The sequence below is a fragment of the Punica granatum genome, chromosome 4 (genome assembly GCF_007655135.1).
Source record: "Punica granatum isolate Tunisia-2019 chromosome 4, ASM765513v2, whole genome shotgun sequence".
Classification (NCBI taxonomy): domain Eukaryota; kingdom Viridiplantae; phylum Streptophyta; class Magnoliopsida; order Myrtales; family Lythraceae; genus Punica; species Punica granatum.
Genome location: NC_045130.1, coordinates 34915274 through 34936708, shown reverse-complemented (window position 1 = coordinate 34936708; position 21435 = coordinate 34915274). Strand labels below are relative to the sequence as shown.

General features: G+C 38.1%; 2 protein-coding genes and 1 pseudogene across 4 annotated transcripts; 1 reads left to right on the top strand and 2 right to left on the bottom strand.

Moving 5' to 3' along the window:
• Positions 1 to 755: 755 nt before the first annotated feature.
• LOC116204893 lies at positions 756 to 8175 on the top strand. 3 transcript variants are annotated; one of them, XM_031537250.1, is made up of 5 exons: positions 756 to 916; positions 1142 to 1195; positions 1341 to 1971; positions 4989 to 5367; positions 5462 to 8175. In XM_031537250.1, exons 2-5 carry the CDS (start codon positions 1164 to 1166, stop codon positions 7957 to 7959), a joined length of 3540 nt encoding a protein of 1179 aa, XP_031393110.1. In that variant the 5' UTR covers positions 756 to 916; positions 1142 to 1163; the 3' UTR covers positions 7960 to 8175. The 3 variants fall into 3 exon arrangements, with proteins under 3 accessions (XP_031393110.1, XP_031393111.1, XP_031393109.1); XM_031537251.1 differs by having other exon boundaries at positions 756 to 1008; XM_031537249.1 differs by having other exon boundaries at positions 756 to 1013.
• Positions 8176 to 8624: 449 nt separating this feature from the next.
• Positions 8625 to 10164, bottom strand: LOC116204895 (HVA22-like protein f). Its single transcript, XM_031537256.1, has 5 exons — positions 9950 to 10164; positions 9819 to 9845; positions 9591 to 9713; positions 9177 to 9423; positions 8625 to 9008 (listed from the first exon to the last, which is right to left on the bottom strand). The coding sequence occupies exons 1-5, from the start codon at positions 9994 to 9996 to the stop codon at positions 8973 to 8975; spliced, it is 480 nt and encodes a 159-aa protein (XP_031393116.1). The 5' UTR covers positions 9997 to 10164; the 3' UTR covers positions 8625 to 8972.
• A 2029-nt stretch (positions 10165 to 12193) lies between these two features.
• LOC116204896 lies at positions 12194 to 17845 on the bottom strand (annotated as a pseudogene).
• Between the last annotated feature and the right edge of the window lie 3590 nt (positions 17846 to 21435).

Here is a 21435-nt window from a genome sequence, read left to right as displayed (position 1 = left end):
CATTGCCAATAGATAGATTCATTTTAATCTTTACCTAGTTTTTGGCATTCCCATCTCAACAATTCACTACTAAGATGGATAATCATATATACAGTTGCAACGAGGTATGTGAATAAAAATGTGCAATCCAAATCACTACAGTGCAAATGAATTTCGCTTGAAGTAAGTGAATATTTTCTCATCCTATCTTCAATTATGTCGAGTAACACATCATAAATTTAACATCGTCGGAAAGCAAAAACTAATTATAGGAATGTCATTATGGGCTTTCTAATTATTTCATTAGTAATTACCCGTTTAATCTATTGGAAGAAGCTATTCTAGAGCACAATTAAAAAAAGACAGGACAAATAGATTAATAATTTTTCATTTTTTATTCTGAACATTTTTAGAAAATAGAATAATAGAAAAGGTGAGAAAAATAAAATAAAAACAAAGGTAGGGTGAAGAAATTGGAAAAGGATATTTGAGGAGAAAGGCACATACTTTCATCGTGTGAATCCTAATATCTGAAAACACGAGTCATGATTAATTTAGTAAAATCGAGTCGATTTATTAATGAATAAATTTTTCTCAATATAAATTTTTAATTTTTATAAAGATTTTAATTTGAAAGTTTATTTAAGGGAACAATTGGATTAAATAACTATATGTTGTTGTGAGGGCACATACTTTCAGTGATGGCTTTGCGCTCTCATAGGTCGCTGTCAGTCATAAATTCGGGAAAGGTAAAGCTATCAAAACCCCCACTCCATCTCTCTCTCTCTCCCCTCTCTCAGAGCGGGAAACTCAACTCTCTCTCTCTCTACCTCTCCGCCAAATTTGCGGATTTCCTCCATTGAAGAAGCTGCTCCCACCTCTCTCTCTCTCACATCTATCGTCTTCATCATTTCCAGCTCTCTTCACCGTCCGCCATGTGAGTACATCTCTCCTCCTCCTCCGAGCTCTCACTCTCCCTCCCTCTCTCTCTACGTCACCCACGCGCCCGCACAGTTCGCTCGCACGTAGGTAAGGTAAGGTAGCCTAGCCTTCTCAAATTCGGTACTCCACCTTTCACTTTTAATCCTCCTCTGAGCTATGGGGAGCTACTCCCTCCCTCCTCTCACGTCTCTGAGCGCGCAACTTTACTCTTCTCCTGCAGCTTGTCGTCGCTGTCCGCAGCCATGGCGGTCGCATTTGAGGGTTTCTCCATCCGGTGAGTTGGAATCGTTCTTTCTAACTCTCTCTCGCTCGCTACTGATTGCAATCAGCCATGCATGCGATGATTTCTTCTCGTTTTCTCGTGCTCGGCCTTGACTGGCGCCGTGGCGCGTTCATTGTGTGATCCGGTGCTTTTGCAGGGAGTACGCGTCCAAGATGAGGAGCGAGAACGTGGCCAAATCGTGGCCGTTCGGTGGAGACGCCGGCAAGGAGCAGATTGAGTCCATCCTCCCTCCGATCACCGTCACCAAGTTCCGCTGGTGGCTCGATGAGCTCGAGGCCGCTCGCCCGCGCCAAGCTGCTGCCTCGGACGCCGCGTTTCAAGCGGATGACGATGTCGAGGGAGCTGACAAACCAGAGGCTCCTCCCTCGGGCTGTCTAGTATGCGGCGGCCTCGGAGCTCCGTCCATTTCGTCCACCTTGACTGCTCATGCCGGCAATTGCCTCGCCATGAGCGAGGATCAGGTGAAGCAATCAAATAGAGCAAAGTCGAAGTCAAAACCTCCGAAGAAACGCTCGATTGTGGAAATCTTCGCCGTGGCGCCGCAGATTGAGACAGTGGCAAACAAGCCGAGCAGCAATGGAGCTGGAGATGCTTCCTGTAGTAGAAACCCCGGTCCAATCAGCTCCAAGAAGAAGAAGAAGTATAAGAAAAAGAAGAGTCCGCTGGACAAAGCTCGCCTCCTACCCGTGGATAATACAAAGAAGTTCAAGAAGAAGAAGAAGAAGAAGAAGAAGAAGAAGATTCCCCATGCACTTCCTGCTATTGAGGTAATGCGATTTCCGCCATAAAATATCGTCCGTGCTTTTGATTCACCGCATGATTGATGATTGTCCGATATATCTAGTGTTTCGAATGTGGCTGATATGATAACAAGTGGTGATTGATTGAATCTTCCGAGTCACAAATTACGCGTGTCCTAGTTCGTTGGCCGGTTTTGGTTCCGTGCATAAAATCCCGCTCGCTGCTAACAAAGCTGTGGAATTGTAGTTTTTACCGACTACCGAGTGGTGTGAGGGGGAAGGATCGAGCAAAGGGGCAAAAGTTTGAGAAAAACGAAAAAAAATGTGGGTGGGGGGGGAATCGGGGTTTGAGCGTGGGAGAGGTGGTGGAGTGTGGGTTTTCCAGCTGTACGCGTAGTACGGGCTGGGCTGATCAGCTCAGAGAGGAGAGGGTGGTAAGAGAGAGGCTCTCTCCCTTTCTTTTGTCCTTGGTGGAAGCGTACCGTAGATTCTAATGATGCTGTTTTTTTTTTTTTTGCAAACTTCACTGTACAAAGTAATAATTTCTCGGAGCTAGTAATTCTCAGCATTTTGCTTATCTATCTAATGTATAGGGTGTTAACATTGCTTGCCTTGGCTTGAATGGATAAACTATTTGCTTTTGACTGCGGCGATGTAGTCACTCCTTAATTTGATTGGCACAAACTATATTTCATGGCGGTTCTTCATATATAATTGCAATTTTCGTAGACGTGCGGAAGACTCAACAGGTTTGCTTTCATTTTGAACCGGATTTTGCTGGGTTTGGTTTGTTCTACCTTCACCCTTATTTGATTGAGTTAATATGAGATGGATTGGTTCACCGTGTCTATGGATGCTAAAAAGATTAACTGTGTCACTGTTTGCATCCTACATTGAATCAATAATGTGCTGATTCACTTTGGGGATTGTTGTGCGGAGATTGCAAGCAGTAGAAGATGCATATGCTAAACTTAACATGTTATCTCATTATTTTATGCTGCTTCTTCAGGTTTAGGAACATATCTACAGTCATAGATGGGCGTTTAAAAATATCTGTTCAGTTTTATATATGAAAGAAATATATGAAAGGAGAGGAGGGCAAGGGTGACGCGAGGTTATAATTGCTGTTTCTGCATGTGTCCTCATCTGTGTTGGTACTTCTGACTATTAAGAAGTGCACTAAGAAAGACAAAACTAACATTTACCTTTCCTTTTGAGTCATATTAACAAGATCCTTCTGCATTATTGGAATGTATAGCTGTTTGTCATGCGCAGTATTCCTTATCTGATTACTAATGAAGGCTAATAACTGCCTTTTGATGAGGCAACTTGTGACACTTTGTTGTTTGTCCGTAATAATTTTATCATCATATGAAGTTTGTCATAACTGGTACAAAGACGAAACACCAATTTTCTCTAAGCATAAAGTGTTAACGAAGATAGAACAGCATGATCGACAAAGTATAGATTTAGAGATAAGGAAGTCATTGCTTGGGGAAGTTTCTGGGGAAGACACATGCACTTATTTTTACTGGAAAGGAGACACATTCTTGGTGGACAGGACTTGGGAGCGCTGGTAAGAGAGGTGGAGATATTTGATGTATTGAGGAAACTCTTTCATAGAAAGATTGGTACTTGGATAGAGGTATTAAGTGGTATCTGCGGAGTGCGAGTAAGATTGAGAAAGGGATGTGGAGTACGTAATGTTAGAGAACTGGGATCTAGTAGAGATACCCTAAATCATGGGATAATGATCAAGCTGGGATGAACATGTCATGCAAGATTGGATGTCATTAGCTGTCAATGGTCTTTGAGTTTTATGCTTTATTTGGCTACGAGGGAAATGGAGGGAAAAGGAGAAAAAAAGGAGGGGCGGGAAAAAATTCCCATTCATTTTTCCCTCCCCTCCCCTCCCTTTCCCTCCGTTTCCTTGATCCAAACGGAGGAGGGTTAGAGTAAACCAATGTTGAGATATGAATAAAAGAATATAGCCTCATGCTTCGTTTGGATCGAGGGAAACAGAGGGAAAAGGAGGGGAAGGGAAAGGATTTTGTATGGGGGTTCCTGAAAATCCCATACGGCTTCCTTCCCCTCCCCTCCTCTTCCTTTTCAAGCCTTGGGAAATACAAAGAGGAGGAGCTGACCTCTAATACATTGCTTTTCCAAATGAAAGAATTTATGGAGCCCATATATTAGGGTACCATCTTACGATTTTTTTGAGTAATTCAGAATTCATCCATTTACCCAAGAGCCTAATCTCCTGTGGATTTGGTATTGAACCCTGTCTTGAATTACTTTGTTATTCTCTTTTTGTTCATTTTTTCAAGGACTTATCCACAATAACAGTGTATAAACATACAAAAATTAGCCTTCAAATAGTTAGGAGCTCACGGACATTTTTTTTTTTTTTGCCTTTTGTCCAATGATTTTGAGTAAAGCTAGCAATAGCTATAGCATTGGAAATTATGAATTTAGCATGGAAGCTGCATGCTGATGTTGATGTGACATAAACATGTACACACCAAGGTCACGTTTCGCACACTGGAATGGAATGAGTTTTATAGAGAAATATAATTGTATTGGGAGAATATGTGCTCTTTCTTGTGTTGAACTCAATCATATGATGAATGTAATTAAAAAAATGGAGTTAGTTACCAAGATGTCATTATATGTTTATATTAGACGTGGGAGCTTAAAAGAAAATATATGATACTTGTACGAAAATTAGTTGGAATGGTGAATAAGCATTACTCAAATTTTATGAATGAATTCCATCAAGTTGGAAAAACAAGACTATCAAAGTGAAATACCCTTTTCAACTCAGCAAATGGAGCGAAAGAATGAAATTAAATATTCCATTCCATTCCTTTCCTTTCCTTTCCGGTGTACCAAACGTAACTTAAGGAGGCTTCATAAATTTATGTAAGAAACTGTAGCTTCTCTTCTAGCCCCAGATGGAACTCTGTCATGGCTTCAATTTGTTTGAAAATATTTTAAGAGTTGTTCTATTTAGCTGATTTGTCTTTCTCTCAACTTCATCATAGGAAAATGCTTACAAACTCAAGCTGAAAACTGCATCTGATCGGAGTATAAACTTGAATAGCTCATCTGATGGAATGCACACGAGCAGCATCTCTGATGGCAGTCTAAGCTGGAAGAAGTCACGAGTCAAGTCCTCCTCTTCCCACACAAAACATGAAGCAATTACGCCATCTAAATTTCATGAAAGGCAGAATAAACTAAATGTTCCGGTTCGTGGCATTCTAAAGAAACAAGGGAAATTCTTGATCAATGATTCAGATTCCCATAATGCATTTCATTTGGAAAAGCATGTGAAGTTCTTGGATAATGTTGAAATACAAGGCAGTCAAGAAAACGTTCTCGTAAATATTCAACAGTCAGATGGACACGCGACATTTTCAGGTATGATCAAATAGATTTTCCAAAATCAGGAGAATCTTATTATAGTGAGGTGTTGAAGATTTATTTTGTCGCATGTCTGTCTTGTTTGTTCCAGGTACAGATAAGTTGATTGGAAGTGATGAAGAATTCAGTGCTGTTGAAGTTACTAGCGGTGATGATGATGATCCCATTTGTATTGAAGGTGGAAATCAGGCGCAAGTCACTGTTGAAAAGGAGCACTTGACTGATGCTCGAGATCAAGGCATTGATGAACATTATCCAAGTCCACGACATGCTAGTCCTCACAGTTGCAGGAATAGCCTCTTGACAGAATCAAGTTCCGTAAGCCAAGTTCCGAAGTTTTGCGAAGATTTCCATACATCTATTAAGGGGAAGACAGTGGTGATAGATGATTCCTCATCTAGGGAGAATTCGAGATTCGTATCCCCCATTAGAGGAGCACAAGGTACCTACACTAACATTCGACTATCAGGAAGTACTTTTGGATGCAACATTGATGGTCCTAGTCATGCGGTTTGTGGAATAAGTATGATCCGGAGTCCGAGGACATCCTCACAGCCTACACCATCTCGTCTTTTCCTGAATGAAAATCTCAATGGAAGCTTTTCCCTTCAGTCGCGTTCTGCCTTTGGAGACACTGGCTGCCGCCCTTTGATCTACCAACAATTATTCCCACAACGTCCCATGAGCTTGATTGACGGTCCATTTACGCCTACTGATCAGTGGAATCCAAGACCTTGCTCCTTAACCGAAGAGTGCATATACAAGGATTTGTGGGGGTTGCCTCTGAATTCCCGTGGTGAGCTTATTCAGATGAATTCAGCTTCAAGCAGCGGTTTTGTGCTCAACCAGTTAAATAACTCAGGCATGGTGTCAGGTTCTTCGGGTTCTTTTCCGGGCCAAAATCTTATTGGACCAAGTTATGCGGATTATGACTTAAGATTGAAAGAGAATCACTTTGCACAGAGATCACGTCGAAGAGATCTGGACTTGTTTCCTATGTATAACTCTGAAATTCGGGGCGCAAGGCCTGATGTCTTCTGGCAAAATCTCAACAGGCAAAATCTCGACAGGCATGTGGGTCCTTCTCACTTGCTCAATACGGACCTGAATTTGGTCAATGTCTCTTTTAATATGTGCAGGGGACATGGATATGATTCAGTACAGCACCGAAAAGGATTACGTATGGCATTTCCTTCTAAGGAAAATGAAGATAGAGTGTCACCAGACGTTACTCCTGTGACGATGAGGCTTATGGGGAAGGATGTTGCTGTCTGTAGAAGCAACACTCGAGGATCAGAGGATGAAAATGTTTGGACAGATAAGGAAATAATTATAGAGCATCATCCGCCAAGGGACCGATTCACACATGCCACCTTGCAGAAATCTAAAGGACCGGTAAACCTTTCTTTTGAACCTCAAATGAATTTGCGGCGTGAGTCACCAGTGAAGGCACCTGAGTCTCTGCTTCTTAACCCATACATCAATTGCCGACCCGATACAGTACCTCAAAGGGACAGCATTCCGGCCTCCAGAAGAAGTTCAAATGCTGAACAGCGACCCTGTTCCCCCATGAGTTTCAATTTCACCGATTTGAGGGAGCCATTAGTGACTGGACATCGACAAGCTTTACCATCTCTTCCTCACAGAACCAGTCAGTATATTCACTGGGTTCCCGAGCCTCGTTGCCGCCCCAGTCCACCACACCCCAGAGCACCAGGTTTTGACTTTCCTTTTCTGCAAGGTGATTGTGGGGAGTATTTGCAACGAGATTCATTGTTCCAGAGCCCGTCTAAGGATCTTCCTCCATGGTTATTGCATTCGTCAGACCGAGGAAGGAGCACAGCAACTGCTTACTCCCTACCTTTTCCTGATGCGATACACAGGAATCATCCGTACCAAATGCCTACAAATAGATTCAATTCGTCTACGACATTAGCTGCCTATGGTCCCGTAGATCCCCCCTCATACTTGAGGAGTCCATTTGGTTCATTGCCTGCTGTTCGCCCTCATCTCCTGGAAGCCGTTCCTGGGATTGAACCAGTTTCTGCCGAGAATGTGAGCTGCAGGAACAGAATCAATTCGAGGGATAGAATGAAGTCACCGGCCTTTGGTGTTAGGACTCCTGATCTCTGTGCCAAGACTAAGAAGAGGCCTGCAGTGAAACCTGTTGATCCCCCAATGAAGATTAATAAAATGCCAAACTTAGGGATGCTAAAACAGCCGGTTGTCGATATATCTCTGATGAGAGAAAGCTATTGTTCGGAAATTGAATGTAGTGGCGGAGGAGCAATGGGACCTGATTCAAACTCAGGAAAGTCAAGTAGCAACGGATGTCTTCCTGACAATATTGGAGCTCAAAAGGACGGGCAAGCAAATCTAACTGGAACTGAGAAGTTTAAAGCGAAGGAAACTGTCAAGCTGGGTCCAACAAAGCTAAGTGCAGGAACGAGGCACATCCTGAAACCAGGTCAAACTGTGGACCACGAGAACTCGAGGCCGATCCATTCCATGGTTCCCTTTGACGGCACGTCCAACAACATTATGATCCCAGAATCTCAGACCAAGTCGATGAAAATATACAAGATTTGATAGGGATTTTGTTGATATCTGCAGTTTCTCTTCAACTACGCAGTTTTCGGGTCCATTCCGTATTATGACTTTTGGTTTTGTTACTCCAAGCTTCGTAAATTAAATGTGTTTGTTGCAGTATGTGTAGAAGTTCTCTGGGAAGCATATTTTCGGGTTATTTAATGGAAGAACTTGCATATGACAAATGTTTTGGAAGATCAGGAACAAGGTTATATATATTCCGGTTCTCATCGCTTGATCATAACATCAGTACCGAAGGTTGGAATGCCTGAATGCATATAGATCGAAGCATATCATGGCAACATCACTTGGACGATTTGACGATAGCCAAGGTCTACTATTATGGTTCGAAGGTTTGGAAGCTTTAGCATCATTATATATATGGGCGATTTGATGACCAAAGGGATGATTTGGAAAGGCATGTCTCAGTTGATTGTTAACCGTCAACCTTAAAATTATATATGTGAGATACATCACAGTGGAATCCGCAAAATCCCACAACTTGATATTGCGTATAAAGGTAATTAGTAGTCATACATGGTATTATGGTAACTTCCATTTACAGTGTGACACATTATCACAGTGGAGCTCACAAAATCTCACAGCTCGATAATTCGATGTATAAAAAGGTAATTTTGATAGTTATATATATGACAATGCGAAAATTGACAACTAATTAACAATCTGCCATGAATATTAGAAATTCCTTATTATATGTAGGTATTGTGTCTATATATATACTTCTACGCATATGATATAAACGCGCATGCATGCATGCCATAAAGAAAGCGATGAATCTCACAATTCATTAACCTGTTCTGGTACTATCCAGTATAACTGCAAAGGAGATGCGTACATTACACACAATCCCACAAGAAATACGTACGCCGGGGGCATAAAATTTGCCCACTCATATATTATACACAAACAGCTTTTCAATCTCTTCCGAACATATATATATATATATATATATATAAATATATGCTCTAGGTAAGTCGTGAGATATGTCCATATCATATCTCCTTATGCTTCTTCGCTTCCTTTTCCGCCTGCAACAACAACGAACCAAAGCACGGCTGAAATCGTTAATCAGTCTGTTAACAATCACTTACATACATACATACATATATATATATATATATATATGTAAAGATCCGAACGTGTTTGTATATATGTATATATATATATATAGAGAGAGAGAGAGAGAGTTTGCTTACGGCTTTTACAACCCGATCGAAGGCATCGGGACCGTAACGCTCGATGAAGCTCTCCACAGACTTACGAGCATCGAGGCTCATCATCTGGAGGACCCTCTTCTGGCTGTCGGAGTAGTTGGAACCGACGTACCCTCCGATCTTAATGTACTTCCTCACCACGTTCTCGTAGAGGTAGGCCGCCCCGTTGAATATCGGCAGTACCAACCACATGCAAAACAATAGCTTCACGTATGGCCAGAATGGTAGCCTGCAACCACCGGTACGATACTCAGGAACCCTTTTTCGCAGAATCAACTTACGCTTCAGAAGAAGACAATGTTACGATCGCTTCAGACCAAGTGTTCTTCCTGTACTGATCGTTGTCTACCAGTCGGGCATAATCTTGAAGTGAATGATTGAGAATGCATTACATACCAAGCTAGGATTTTCCAGAAAGATAGCTCGAAGAGGGTTATGAAGGAGTATAGGACCCAGTAGGTGAGCCACTGCTGATCGTCTAGCGTCGATGGGCTCTCTATTGCTCGCATCGATGCGTACCTGTCCGCGCCGCACATGTAAACATATATATATATATATATATTATGACGGAATCGATAATTATATACATATGAACTTAATTTGAAGAAATATTAAATCACTTACAAGGGGAAAAGAAGCATCACTCCTGGCCTGTAATTCGTTATTGCGAGGACCAAAACAAGAATAATTAGGTCGGCATATACGTCCCAGAAGTAGCAAGCATTTTAAGTTAGTCTTATACGTAATACATATACCCGATTAAGGCATCGAAGCTCCGGGCAATGGTTCCAAGGGCACCCATGTCGTCACGACAAGTACGGCTGGGTTTTCTCCTTAGAGATATATCAACAACGATGGTGATTGAGCTATTTTTCTCTCAACGACTTAATGTTTTCAAGAGAGAGCCGACGTATTTTATTGCAGAATCACAGTGAGATCGGCGCTCGTCATTTATATAAAGGTTATGATCACCATCAGGATGATGATGAAAGGGAAGGAAAGAATCTGGAGGAGGACATGAGCCAAAAGTCTTCTTTGCCTCATTCACAAGAACAAGCAAAGGAATGCACATACCAAAAGCAACGTTTTCCACATAAAAAGGGCAAAAAGAGAAAGGTGTGAGGGGAAGAAAAAAGTTCACAACTTTTGCTTTGCATTAAATTCATTAATTCTTCCTATAGACCACCATGGCCATGAAATTCAAATAATATCTGGTGCGGCTGACCCCGTTAGTTACCGTCCAGAATTTAACCGCGGTCTGTGTGGATCGGTTCTATCTATAATCAAGCCTCCTTTCAGTTCTATCTATGATCAAATCTCCTTTTTCGGTGTGAACATAGTATTCAAAAACCTAATTGGATTCCGATTAATCCAGTCAAGTCAAGTCGGCCCACTAAAGAGTAAAGATGCCCCACTGTATCAAAAGATGGTGTAGCATGGTGGCGCAAGTCATCATCTATTGATATAAAATTAAAAAAAAAAAGATCTCCCCCCTTAAATTTTCTCCATTCACAAGACTCGAACTCGAGATTTTTGCTTAAGGGGAAATAAGAACTGAACCGCTTGAACTAAGTCACATTGGTTATAATCAAATCTCCTTTCGTATTTTATGCATGTGATCAGTGTTAACCAAAGAATGATATTGAACTGGACAACAAATGATGATTGTTAATTGATTATCCATGTCATTCCACTAAACTCCATGGGCGCTACTAAAGACTTTGTTTGAGGCCACCAAAGTATTAGGCTAAAATTTAGAGAATTATGTTAATAATATCAACATTATATTTCCCATAACAATAAATTATAGCCCTAACTTCCCTAAAAAGTATCATTCTCTTTTGTATTATTTATCCAAATACAACCTAATTAATTTTCTGTAACCGAAAAAATTAATTTTCCACAATACACCACTGTAAAAAGTATTTCCACAATACCATGTTTCTCTCTATCAACTTAATTATTTTTCATTTTTCCACAATACTTAATTTATTTTCCAATTAGACCGTCCCGACTCTCTCTAACACCATAATGTTCACTTTATATTCAATCACAGTGCTTTTCGGCTGATTATATCAAGCACCTTCTTTAGTAATCATATCTCATAATGTTCTTTTTTCTTCTTTGTAAAAGGTAGTATTTCCTTTCTATCTTTATATAAAATGCAACATTGTTTTTTCTTATATATTGCCTAGAGTATAATGTAAGGCTCTTGGAACTTTTGTTTGAAACGAAAGAAACTTTCCAAAATTGAAATAAATAAAATTTTACTTATATTCAACAATGTGATGAAGAAAGATTATATAGATTAACTCTATTGTCAATTAAAAAAAATTTATTTGAAGAAAGGAATTGATTAGAAAATTTTATGTATTAATTTTGCATATAAGGGGTTTTTATGCCAAATGGCTCATGGTTTACGTGTTTTGTCAAATCTATCATATGTTTTTTTTGTCAGATATATCTCATGGTTTACATTTTGCGTGAAATTTATTATGCCGTTTTTGTTGTCCGTTAATGAAACGTTAGTATGCTCCAAATCTATCCCATGATTTCAATTTTGTTCCAAATATATCATATGATTTTAATTATTACCTTAAAACTATACCATGATTTTAATTTTTTCTCAAATTTATCCCGGATAAAATGGGTCACTGTAGCAAAACCGTTAGACGTTGATGGAGATATAACGGCGGGATAGATTTGAAACAAAATGTAAATCATGGGATATAGCTGATAAAAAAAAGCATGGAATAGATTTGACAAAAAGCGTAAATCATGGGCCATTTGAGGTAAAAACTCCTGCGTATAAAAAGGTAGAAAAATTAGTTTAGATAGAACATATTATACATATTATACATATTACATCAAAGGATGTAGAATTTATCTCGTTCCTATATTCTCCATCGACCAAAACCTTTTCTCCACGAGCAATTCAGCTATCGAGCCTGTAACTTGGTAAGGGAATGGCATACTGTGTTGGACAATCGATCCATCTCGGCAGAAGCCAACGGTGGCCATAATATGAGTGACATAAGACAAGGCAAAAAAAACATTTCAGATATGTTCCACGAATACCAGTTCTAATTAACACTACACTATTGCTATTACATTCAGTTCAGTGCATTCTTTTTTTATTGGCGGCTGATTGACCTCCGGGGACGACCTTCACTTCTCCAACCAATTTCAAGAGAAGCTTATTTCAACAATCTAATAATCAAACCCGAAACAAGCTCTAGACCCCGGACCCAGCGAGCCTACGTCGAGAAGCATTTGAGATGGAAACCTGTCCGAGTCTGTCAGCCTCACTAGTTATCATCCTCTCCTTCAGCGGCATGTAGTCTCTCGTACTATGATTTATGGCCCTTCCGTTCGGTGAAATGACAAAGGAATGGAATGAGGTAAAATATAAACTATGCCTCATCTGATAAGAGTTTAATGGCAGGGAAATGCAATTCTATACATGTTATTCCACCACAAGAAATGGTCCGTGGCAATGTCGTGGAATTGCTTTTCCGTTCCAGTCCATTCCCGCCAGACCAGATGGGCCACTTATGGAATATTGGCTCGATGACCAAAGATATCGCAATAGGAAAGGTCAATGGTATAGTTACTTCAATCATTGGCTGAATGGGTTGCTAAACTGTGGGAAGACTGGGAATAGCCTTAGGATCTTATTTGAAGTTTGTTTTCATGGTTGTACAAGAAAGATGATACTTGTATTTGTCGAAGTGGCAGCTGTGCGAGATTTGAGAATATATAACAAAATTATGGAACGTGTCACCAATTCAATTTTTTGGGGGTAAATGTCTTACTATCAATTCTACGAGAATTTGAATTTGAGGCGAAACTGATAACTAGAACAACCCAGAGGGAAGTTTGTGCAGAAGAAACTGACCTGTTGTGGTCTCATGATCTTTGTATCGGGATCATCCAGGGACTCCCGCCAGTGGGCTAAGTACCCAGCCATGCGAGGGATGGCAAACAAAACTGGGAAGAACTCAGTTGGGAAACCCATTGCCCTGCATTGAATAGTTTACCATTTTATGTTTAGGTTAGTAAAAGAAGAATAATAGATCATGTTTCCAGCGTTTGATATAATCTCCGTACCTATAGATTAGTCCAGAGTAAAAATCTACATTCGGATACAGTTTCCTCTTGACGAAATATTCATCAGCAAGCGCAGCTTTCTCCAAAGCAACAGCTACCTGTAGGAAAGATGTGAGAAGGAAAGCATTAAACTTCAACCATGGTTATCATCAGAGATACCTCAAATGTCACTATGTCACCCCCATTTCCTACACTAAACTGGTGGTTTATGTTCTTTATAGTTAGGAAACTAATCCATGAAATCATTAAATTGAGAATTCTTAAGTAATGGTACTGGTAACGAGGAATGGACAGTCTCGTCTAACATTCCACCACAGGACAAAATTCAGACAACAAAACAACATTGGAGAGCAGAGTCTTATCATTATTACCCCTAAGAAAAGTTAAAAGTTAGATTACCTCAATAAGAGGATCTCTGCCCACAATTGAAAATACTTCCTCAGCCAGTTTCCTAATAACCTTTGCTCTGGGATCATAGTTCTTGTAAACGCGGTGGCCGAAGCCTGACATTTTCCACTTCCTAAGAAAGTAATACATGTCAATAAAGTCTTAAGGAAAACCTCGGGAACTTTGAGCTCCGGCCTGTGAACTCACCTGTTTTTGACACCCTCGATGAACTCAGGAATCTTGTCCACACTCCCGATTTCATTCAGCATCTTAAGGGCAGCCTGTAATTATCAACAATAATGATAGATTGGTGTCACATATTCACATTTAGGGAGAAAAGGCAGAAGGGAAAAAAAAAAATTGTTATGAGAAGCACCATATTACCCCAAAAGGTGCTACATTTAAAGCTTGTTTAGACTGTCGATTTTTCTAGCTTGAGACACTGGGTAGGGGAAGAAAGATAAGTACCTCATTTGCTCCCCCATGAAGAGGTCCATACAAAGCTCCGACTACTCCAGCAAGTGCGGTATATACGTCAACACCACTGAAGAACAGCAGCAAAAGATATCATTCTCATTGTCACCCAATCATATACCTTTGCTGAAGAGGATAGGTATTAGGTAGGAACTTACCTTGACGCAAGATGCCTTGCTGCAGTAGTGGAACAATTCATTTCATGTTCAGCATGCAATATAAAGAGAACATCCAGCACCCGAGCCAGCCGAGGATTGGGTTTGTAAGACCGGTTGCCTCTGAGATCATTTAATAACTGAGTGAGACAAAAAAAAACATCTTATACTACAAAAGCTTCACATGAGAAGTGTTGCTAGTTGATAGTTTATGTAATCACTTTTGCAATGGGATAGTGTCAATAACAAGAAAAAGTGTCATAACTTTTGTCAAAAAATTATTCATTATAATTCCCAGCTATTGCCCTTGTTGTTGCTCTGCTCTTCATAATCATAGACTCATTTCAACTTGAAAGATGAAAGGTACTTAATAGTGACTTACAATGAATCCAGCATGTACAGGAAGTTCTCTGCGTAAGAGAGACTGTTTGAAGGGAGAACAGGTGGCCTTCCTTCCAGTCTTAAATTAGCAGCAGCTGCAATGATTGGTACCTGCAATAAAGCATATTATGATCTCAGAGATAAATGCAGGTTGAAATTTATTGAATGATGCTCAGAAGAAAGAATATAAATAAGAAATAGCCAAGGCCCAAGAAGCTAAGCAAGAAAATCTAGAGAACACACCTTCCCAAGAATCCTTGCTATTTGTTTATCTCTCACTTGTTTCGATTTGTAAATATCTTGGCCCTATAAAAATATGTATATCATCAGATACTTTCAGAAAGATATAAAATTTCTACATATATATAAATATGTATTAGTCATCCAAATAAAGATCAGTAAATAATTCTGTATGGTATCCATGCAAAAAAGGTAGCAAAAACATCATGATCACAAATCGACATCTCACACGAAGACATTGATCAGCTTACTCTGAGAGCAGGATTGGCATCAGGGTGAAAAACAGATAGAGCGCTCATGGCACTAACAAGGACACCCATTGGGTGTGCGTCATGAGGCATTGCATGGATTATATCCTACAAGAACAGATATCATAAAAACAGAACTTTGTCAGATCTAGAACTGTTTCAGTAAGATGTAAACTCTGGCATTTCATCTAGGCAATCGATGAACTTAAATAAACATGTACTCTTTTCGTATGCTTATTATGAAGTCAGAGGAGGGAGGCGAAGTATGCAAGCAGAAATAAACTAGATATGAAGGACTACCTACATAATCTGCCAAAAACAAAGTGATTTCACAATCCGACCTGGATCAGCTTTAAGAAAAAAGATAGACAAACAAAACAGACATACCAAAATTCCCTGTGAAACTGCTGAATGCTGAGAAATGGCAAACTCCCAGTCTGCTAATTGACTTTGTGAAGGCAAATTCCCATACACTGGACATAGAAAACAAGTTAACTTTTAAAGATCTATCACGAAAGCATAGACAATTTTCAATGTCCCACAATCAAATGAATGCTAAAAAGGGATAGCGGAAGAACAACATTTGAGCAGTTAAAAATTAAGATAAATAGAAGATCAATTAATCAGTACGGAGATATAGAAAGAGAAAAAAACTCAAAATAATTTTTTTGCACTGCCATTCCAAGAACTTCTACATTGATTTTAATGTTGCTCTATGGGATCGAAAAAAATTAAATAAAGAAACCTGGGAAAACAAGTTCCCCGATGATCTACAAACGGATATATCATTTCAAACTCGAGACTGTTGACTACAACCCGTTATAATCATTCAAAGTGCAACAGAAGACTCACTCAAAAGGTACGCCACTTCCACAAAGGAGCTGCTTTCAGCCAATTCTTCAATTGGGTAGCCTCTATATCTAAGTATTCCTGCATCCCCATCAATGTAACAAATAGAAGATCGAACAGGAGCAGTGTTCAGATATCCCGGGTCCTAAAGCTTGAGACCCTTATCATTCTTTCCAGAAGTAATCTGCCAATCCCAAGTAACACGACATCGATGCACAGCATGATCACATAGCAAATGCACTCAGCGATATATCGATGGAAAATTGAAATTGCCTAGCGACAACGTACCCGTACTTCCTAATAAACTTCCGCCTAACCGATCAACATAGACATTTATGTGGCGTTTGGTTTCAAAGTAAAATTTTAAAATCAGATTTTGATTTTGAAAAAGAGTAGTATAAATGGTTATATATGAGACCCACTCTTTGACATTGTATGAGTTATTTTGTTTTGTTGTGAAAAAAAGAGTGGTATAAATGGGGCTCACCTTTTGACTTTTTATGAATTATTCTGTTTTGTTGTGGGTAAAATGAAGTTAAAGTGTGGTTTTAAAATCACACTTTGAAACCAAACAAGCCATTAAGAACCGACAGGTACGCGTACCTTCTTCAAATCGGTTGCCTTAACAGTGCCTTCTTCGGAAACAGCAACCTGGTACGTCCTCCCAGTACGCTCGTCAACGACGGTGAGAGTCCCCTTGAGGTTACCGGGAGGGGAGATACTGTTCTGAGCTAAGGTGCAGCTGGCCTCGATGAGCGGCGCAGCCTCGAGCTCCCGGCGATCGATTGCTGCAGCTAAATGCGCCGACAGAACTCCGAGCCGGCCCCTAGTCGTGAGAGAGAAATCGGCGCCCGACATGGCTGATTCAAGGACCCTCTTCTGGCTGTCGGAGTAGTTGGAACCGTGGTACCCTCCGATCTTAATGTACTTCCTCACCACGTTCTCGTAGAGGTAGGCCGCCCCGTTGAATATCGGCAGTACCAACCACATGCAAAACAATAGCTTCACGTATGGCCAGAATGGTAGCCTGCAACCACCGGTACGATACTCAGGAACCCTTTTTCGCAGAATCAACTTACGCTTCAGAAGAAGACAATGTTACGATCGCATTCAGTTCTCGCTGGACCGAGACCCAGTGTTCTTCCTGTACTGATCGTCGTCTACCAGTCGGGCATAATCTTGAAGTGAATGATTGAGAATGCATTACATACCAAGCTAGGATTTTCCAGAAAGATAGCTCGAAGAGGGTTATGAAGGAGTATAGGACCCAGTAGGTGAGCCACTGCTGATCGTCTAGCGTTGATGGGCTCTCTATTGCTCGCATCGTTGCGTACCTGTCCGCGCCGCACATGTAAACATATATATATATATATATATATATCATGACGGAATCGATAATTATATACATATGTACTTAATTTGAAGAAATATTAATGTTGCGTTTAGTTTCAAAGTATAATTTTAAAATTAGATTTTGATTTTGAAAAAAAGTGATATAAATGTGATTCACCCTTTAACTTTGTATAAGTTATTTTATTTTGTTGCGAATAGAATTAAGTTAAAATAGGATTTTAAAATCCTACTTTGATATCAAATAAGTCATAAATCACTTACAAGGGGAAAAGAAGCATCACTCCTGGCCTGTAATTCATTATTGCGAGGACCAAAACAAGAATAATTAGGTCAGCATATACTTCCCAGAAGTGGCAAGCATTTTAAGTTAGTCTTATACGTAATACATATACCCGATTAAGGCATCGAAGCTCCGGGCGATGGTTCCAAGGGCACCCATGTCGTCACGACAAGTACGACTCGGTTTTCTCCTTAGAGATATATTTTCTCTTAACGACTTAATGTTTTCAAGAGAGAGCCGACATATTTTATTGCAGAATCACAGTGAGATTGGAGCTCGTCATTTATATAAAGGTTATGATCACCATCAGGATTATGATGAAAGGGAAGGAAAGAATCTGGAGGAGGACATGAGCCAAAAGTCTTCTTTGCCTCATTCGCAAGAACAAGCAAAGGAATGCACGTACCAAAAGCACCGTTTTCCACATAAAAAGGGCAAAAAGAGAAAGGTGTGAGGGGAAGAAAAAAGTTTCACAACTTTTGCTTTGCATTAAATTCATTAATTATTCCTGTATATCCCCTATAGACCACCATGGCCATGAAATTCAAATAGTACCTGGTGCGGCTGATCCCGTTAGTTACCGTCAAGAATTTAACTGCGCTCTGTGTGGATTGGTTCTATCTATAATCAAACCTCCTTTCGGTTCTATCCATAATCAAATCTTCTTTTTCGGTGTGAACTATAGTATTCAAAAGCCTAATTGGATCCCGACTAATCAAGTCAAGCAGAGTCGACTCACTGAAGAGTAAAGCTGTCTCATCGAACCGTTTGAACCAATCCACGTTGGTTATAATCAAATCTCCTTTCGTATTCTATGCATATCAGTGTTAACCAATGAATGATATTGAACTGGACAATAAATGATGATTGTTAATTGATTATCCATGTCATTCCACTAAACTCCATGGGCGCTACTAAAGACTTTGTTTAAGGCCGCCAAAAGTATTAGGCCTAAAATTTAGAGAATTATGTTAATAATATCAATATTATATTTCCCATAACAATAAATTATCGCCCTAACTTCCCTAAAAAGTATCATTCTCTTTTGTATTATTTATCCAAATACAACCTAATTAATTTTCTGTAACCGAAAAATTAATTTTCCACAATACACCACTGTAAAAAGTATTTCCACAATGCCATGTTTCTCTCTATCAACTTAATTATTTTTCATTTTTCCACAATACTTAATTTATTTTCCAATTAGACCGTCCCGACTCTCTCTAACACCATAATGTTCACTTTATATTCAATCACAGTGCTTTTCGGCTGACTATATCAAGCACCTTCTTTAGTAATCATATCTCATAATGTTCTTTTTTCTTCTTTGTAAAAGGTAGTATTTCCTTTCTATCTTTACATAAAATGTAACATTGTTTTTTCTTATATATTGCCTAGAGTATAATGTTAAAGGCTCTTGGAACTTTTGTTTGAAACGAAAGAAATTTTTCAAAATTGAAATAAATAAAATTTTACTTATATTCAAGAATGTGATGAAGAAAGATTATATAGATTAACTCTATTATCAATTAAAAGAAAAAAAATATTTGATAGAAGGAATTGATTAGAAAATTTTATTTATTAATTTTGCCTATAAAAAGTAGAAAAATTACTTTAGATACAATATATTGTACATATTATATAATAAAAGGCCTTATTTTAATGTTTCGTTTTAGGCCATCAATTCTTTTGGAATGCAACAATTAAAATCTCTTTCTTTTCTTACCCAAAAACAATCTTTTTCTTCTAAAATTTTACCGTTATATATATATATATATATATATATATATTTTGAGTAAGATCCTGAAATGCTCTTAATATATTAGTTGAGACTAGTTTTTTTTGGCCTGGATGGGTATCATTAGATTCATTACCACTTCCGGGGTACCTTTGCTCCATAAGGAAAAAGGAATATTTCTTTTCTTTATTCTATCGTTTTCTGCATGGATACTTGAACCGTTATCAACAGTTTCCCCAAAAAAAAAAGTAGTTTGCAAGCATTATGTATATATACTAGGTAAAATGCCCATTGCGGGTATAAAAAGTTGTCTCAAATGATTGTTACATACGTGTAATGTCAAGAAATTATTATTTTTTTATAGCCACTTATTTATTAATGATGATTATGTCTTAAAATAATGTGTTCAGGGTGTTCATAAGTCCATGAATTATAAACTTATCGTTATTATAAAACAACCATCATTATTACCTTTAATTGAACTTACTATAGAAAATTCAAGTATTTGAAACATTAACATAGAAGAAGGCCGAAAAAAATATAATATGATGATATTATTTTTAGTGTGACAACTTGCACTTTATTGCAGCTTTATTTTTTATGATACTTAGAAATCATATCTAGACAATCTCTATTTTTCTTTTTGTATATTCCAATAAAAAGACAAAAAAAAATATTTATAATTTTATACCATCTTTAAAAGTACTCCTTTTACGTAGACTTATTCAAATTTACAAAACTTCTAGTAACTTTCTAGATATACTAACGTGATGATCATTATCAAATCATTATTTTTATTAAAATTTTCATGCATACTAAACTTGAATTTATGATTATCATATCTATTAAAATTTCGTATAAATTATCGTACCACGAAAATTGAGTTTATTTTATGTTTGAATGTGAGTTTTAGCTTAACTCAACTATAAACAAATTTATTCATATTATCATTGATTATATCATTATCTTTATTTCGAGGAGTGTATCTTAAATGACTAAATGCATTGATTGTTGAGTAGAAAGCTTTTTGTTTTGTTCTTATGAATGACATCTAAAAATTTTGCAAATAATAAGTAAAGGAGAATGTGATGTAGTTTAAGAAAATAAAAATATTTGCATTTTATAAATTTGTATAACATAAATTAGCAACGAAATCAATGTTTCATCATTGGGTTTGGAAAAACGAGAAATTAAAAAAATATGGAAATTAAAAAGAAAATGAAACATCGGGAGTGAGAAAAAGTTTCTCACTCTCAATCTAAAATTTGAGGAAACGAAAAAAATATTCCATATAGTCTAATTTGTACGTCTAGTATTTTCTATACAAATTTCTTTCATTTTTATTTTATTTTTCTAAATAAAAGCTGAGGAAGAACTAATTTTTAAAAATAACAGGCATGACCGTAATGGTGGGATCATTTGGTCCGACGAGTTGGCTGTACCTACCACATTAATTTAAGTTGGATATCAAAATAGCACCTTAATTGGATCCAATTCCGAAATACTAAAAAAAAGGGGTAGAAATGGAAAAAAAATTAATTTTTTTAAGAAAAGGGTGAGCGAGTGGGGAAATGAAGCCCACTTGCCCACTGTTTGCATATCTTGTATATAATATAATATAACTAGGTATTAATCCGTGCTTCTCCGTGATCTAGAAATTGCATAAAAAATAAATTCTTGCAAATAACATTGAGTAAAGAAGAACAAGATGTATTTAAAAAAAATGAAAAATATCACATTTAATAAATTTTTTAAAATTAAATAATCAATGAAATCAACTTTCAACATTGAATCTTTTTATATGGGTAAAAATAGGAAGTGTATTACTTATAATAAAAAAATAAGATTGTAAAGTATAATTCCTCAAAAAGATACAAGATAGAAGAGAAAAGCCTATAGATGCAAGTAAATGTAAATAATACCCATGGAAAGGAAGATATAATTGAAATTTATATAGGAAAATAAAGTATACGATATGTGTATACTTTATTAGAAAAAGGTATATAGAGAGGATGAAGCAAAAAAT

Excerpts from the sequence above, each read along its gene's own strand:
- LOC116204893 (XM_031537250.1), top strand. The coding sequence starts at position 1,164 with ATGGCGGTCGCATTTGAGGGTTTCTCCATCCG. Across the intron at positions 1,196-1,340 it reads TTTGAGGGTTTCTCCATCCG|GGAGTACGCGTCCAAGATGA; the intron begins GTGAGTTGGAAT and ends GTGCTTTTGCAG. Across the intron at positions 5,368-5,461 it reads TGGACACGCGACATTTTCAG|GTACAGATAAGTTGATTGGA; the intron begins GTATGATCAAAT and ends TGTTTGTTCCAG.
- LOC116204895 (XM_031537256.1), bottom strand. The coding sequence starts at position 9,996 with ATGGGTGCCCTTGGAACCATTGCCCGGAGCTTCGATGCCTTAATCGG. Across the intron at positions 9,846-9,949 it reads AGCTTCGATGCCTTAATCGG|GCCAGGAGTGATGCTTCTTT; the intron begins GTATATGTATTA and ends AACGAATTACAG. Across the intron at positions 9,009-9,176 it reads TCGATCGGGTTGTAAAAGCC|GCGGAAAAGGAAGCGAAGAA; the intron begins GTAAGCAAACTC and ends TTGTTGTTGCAG.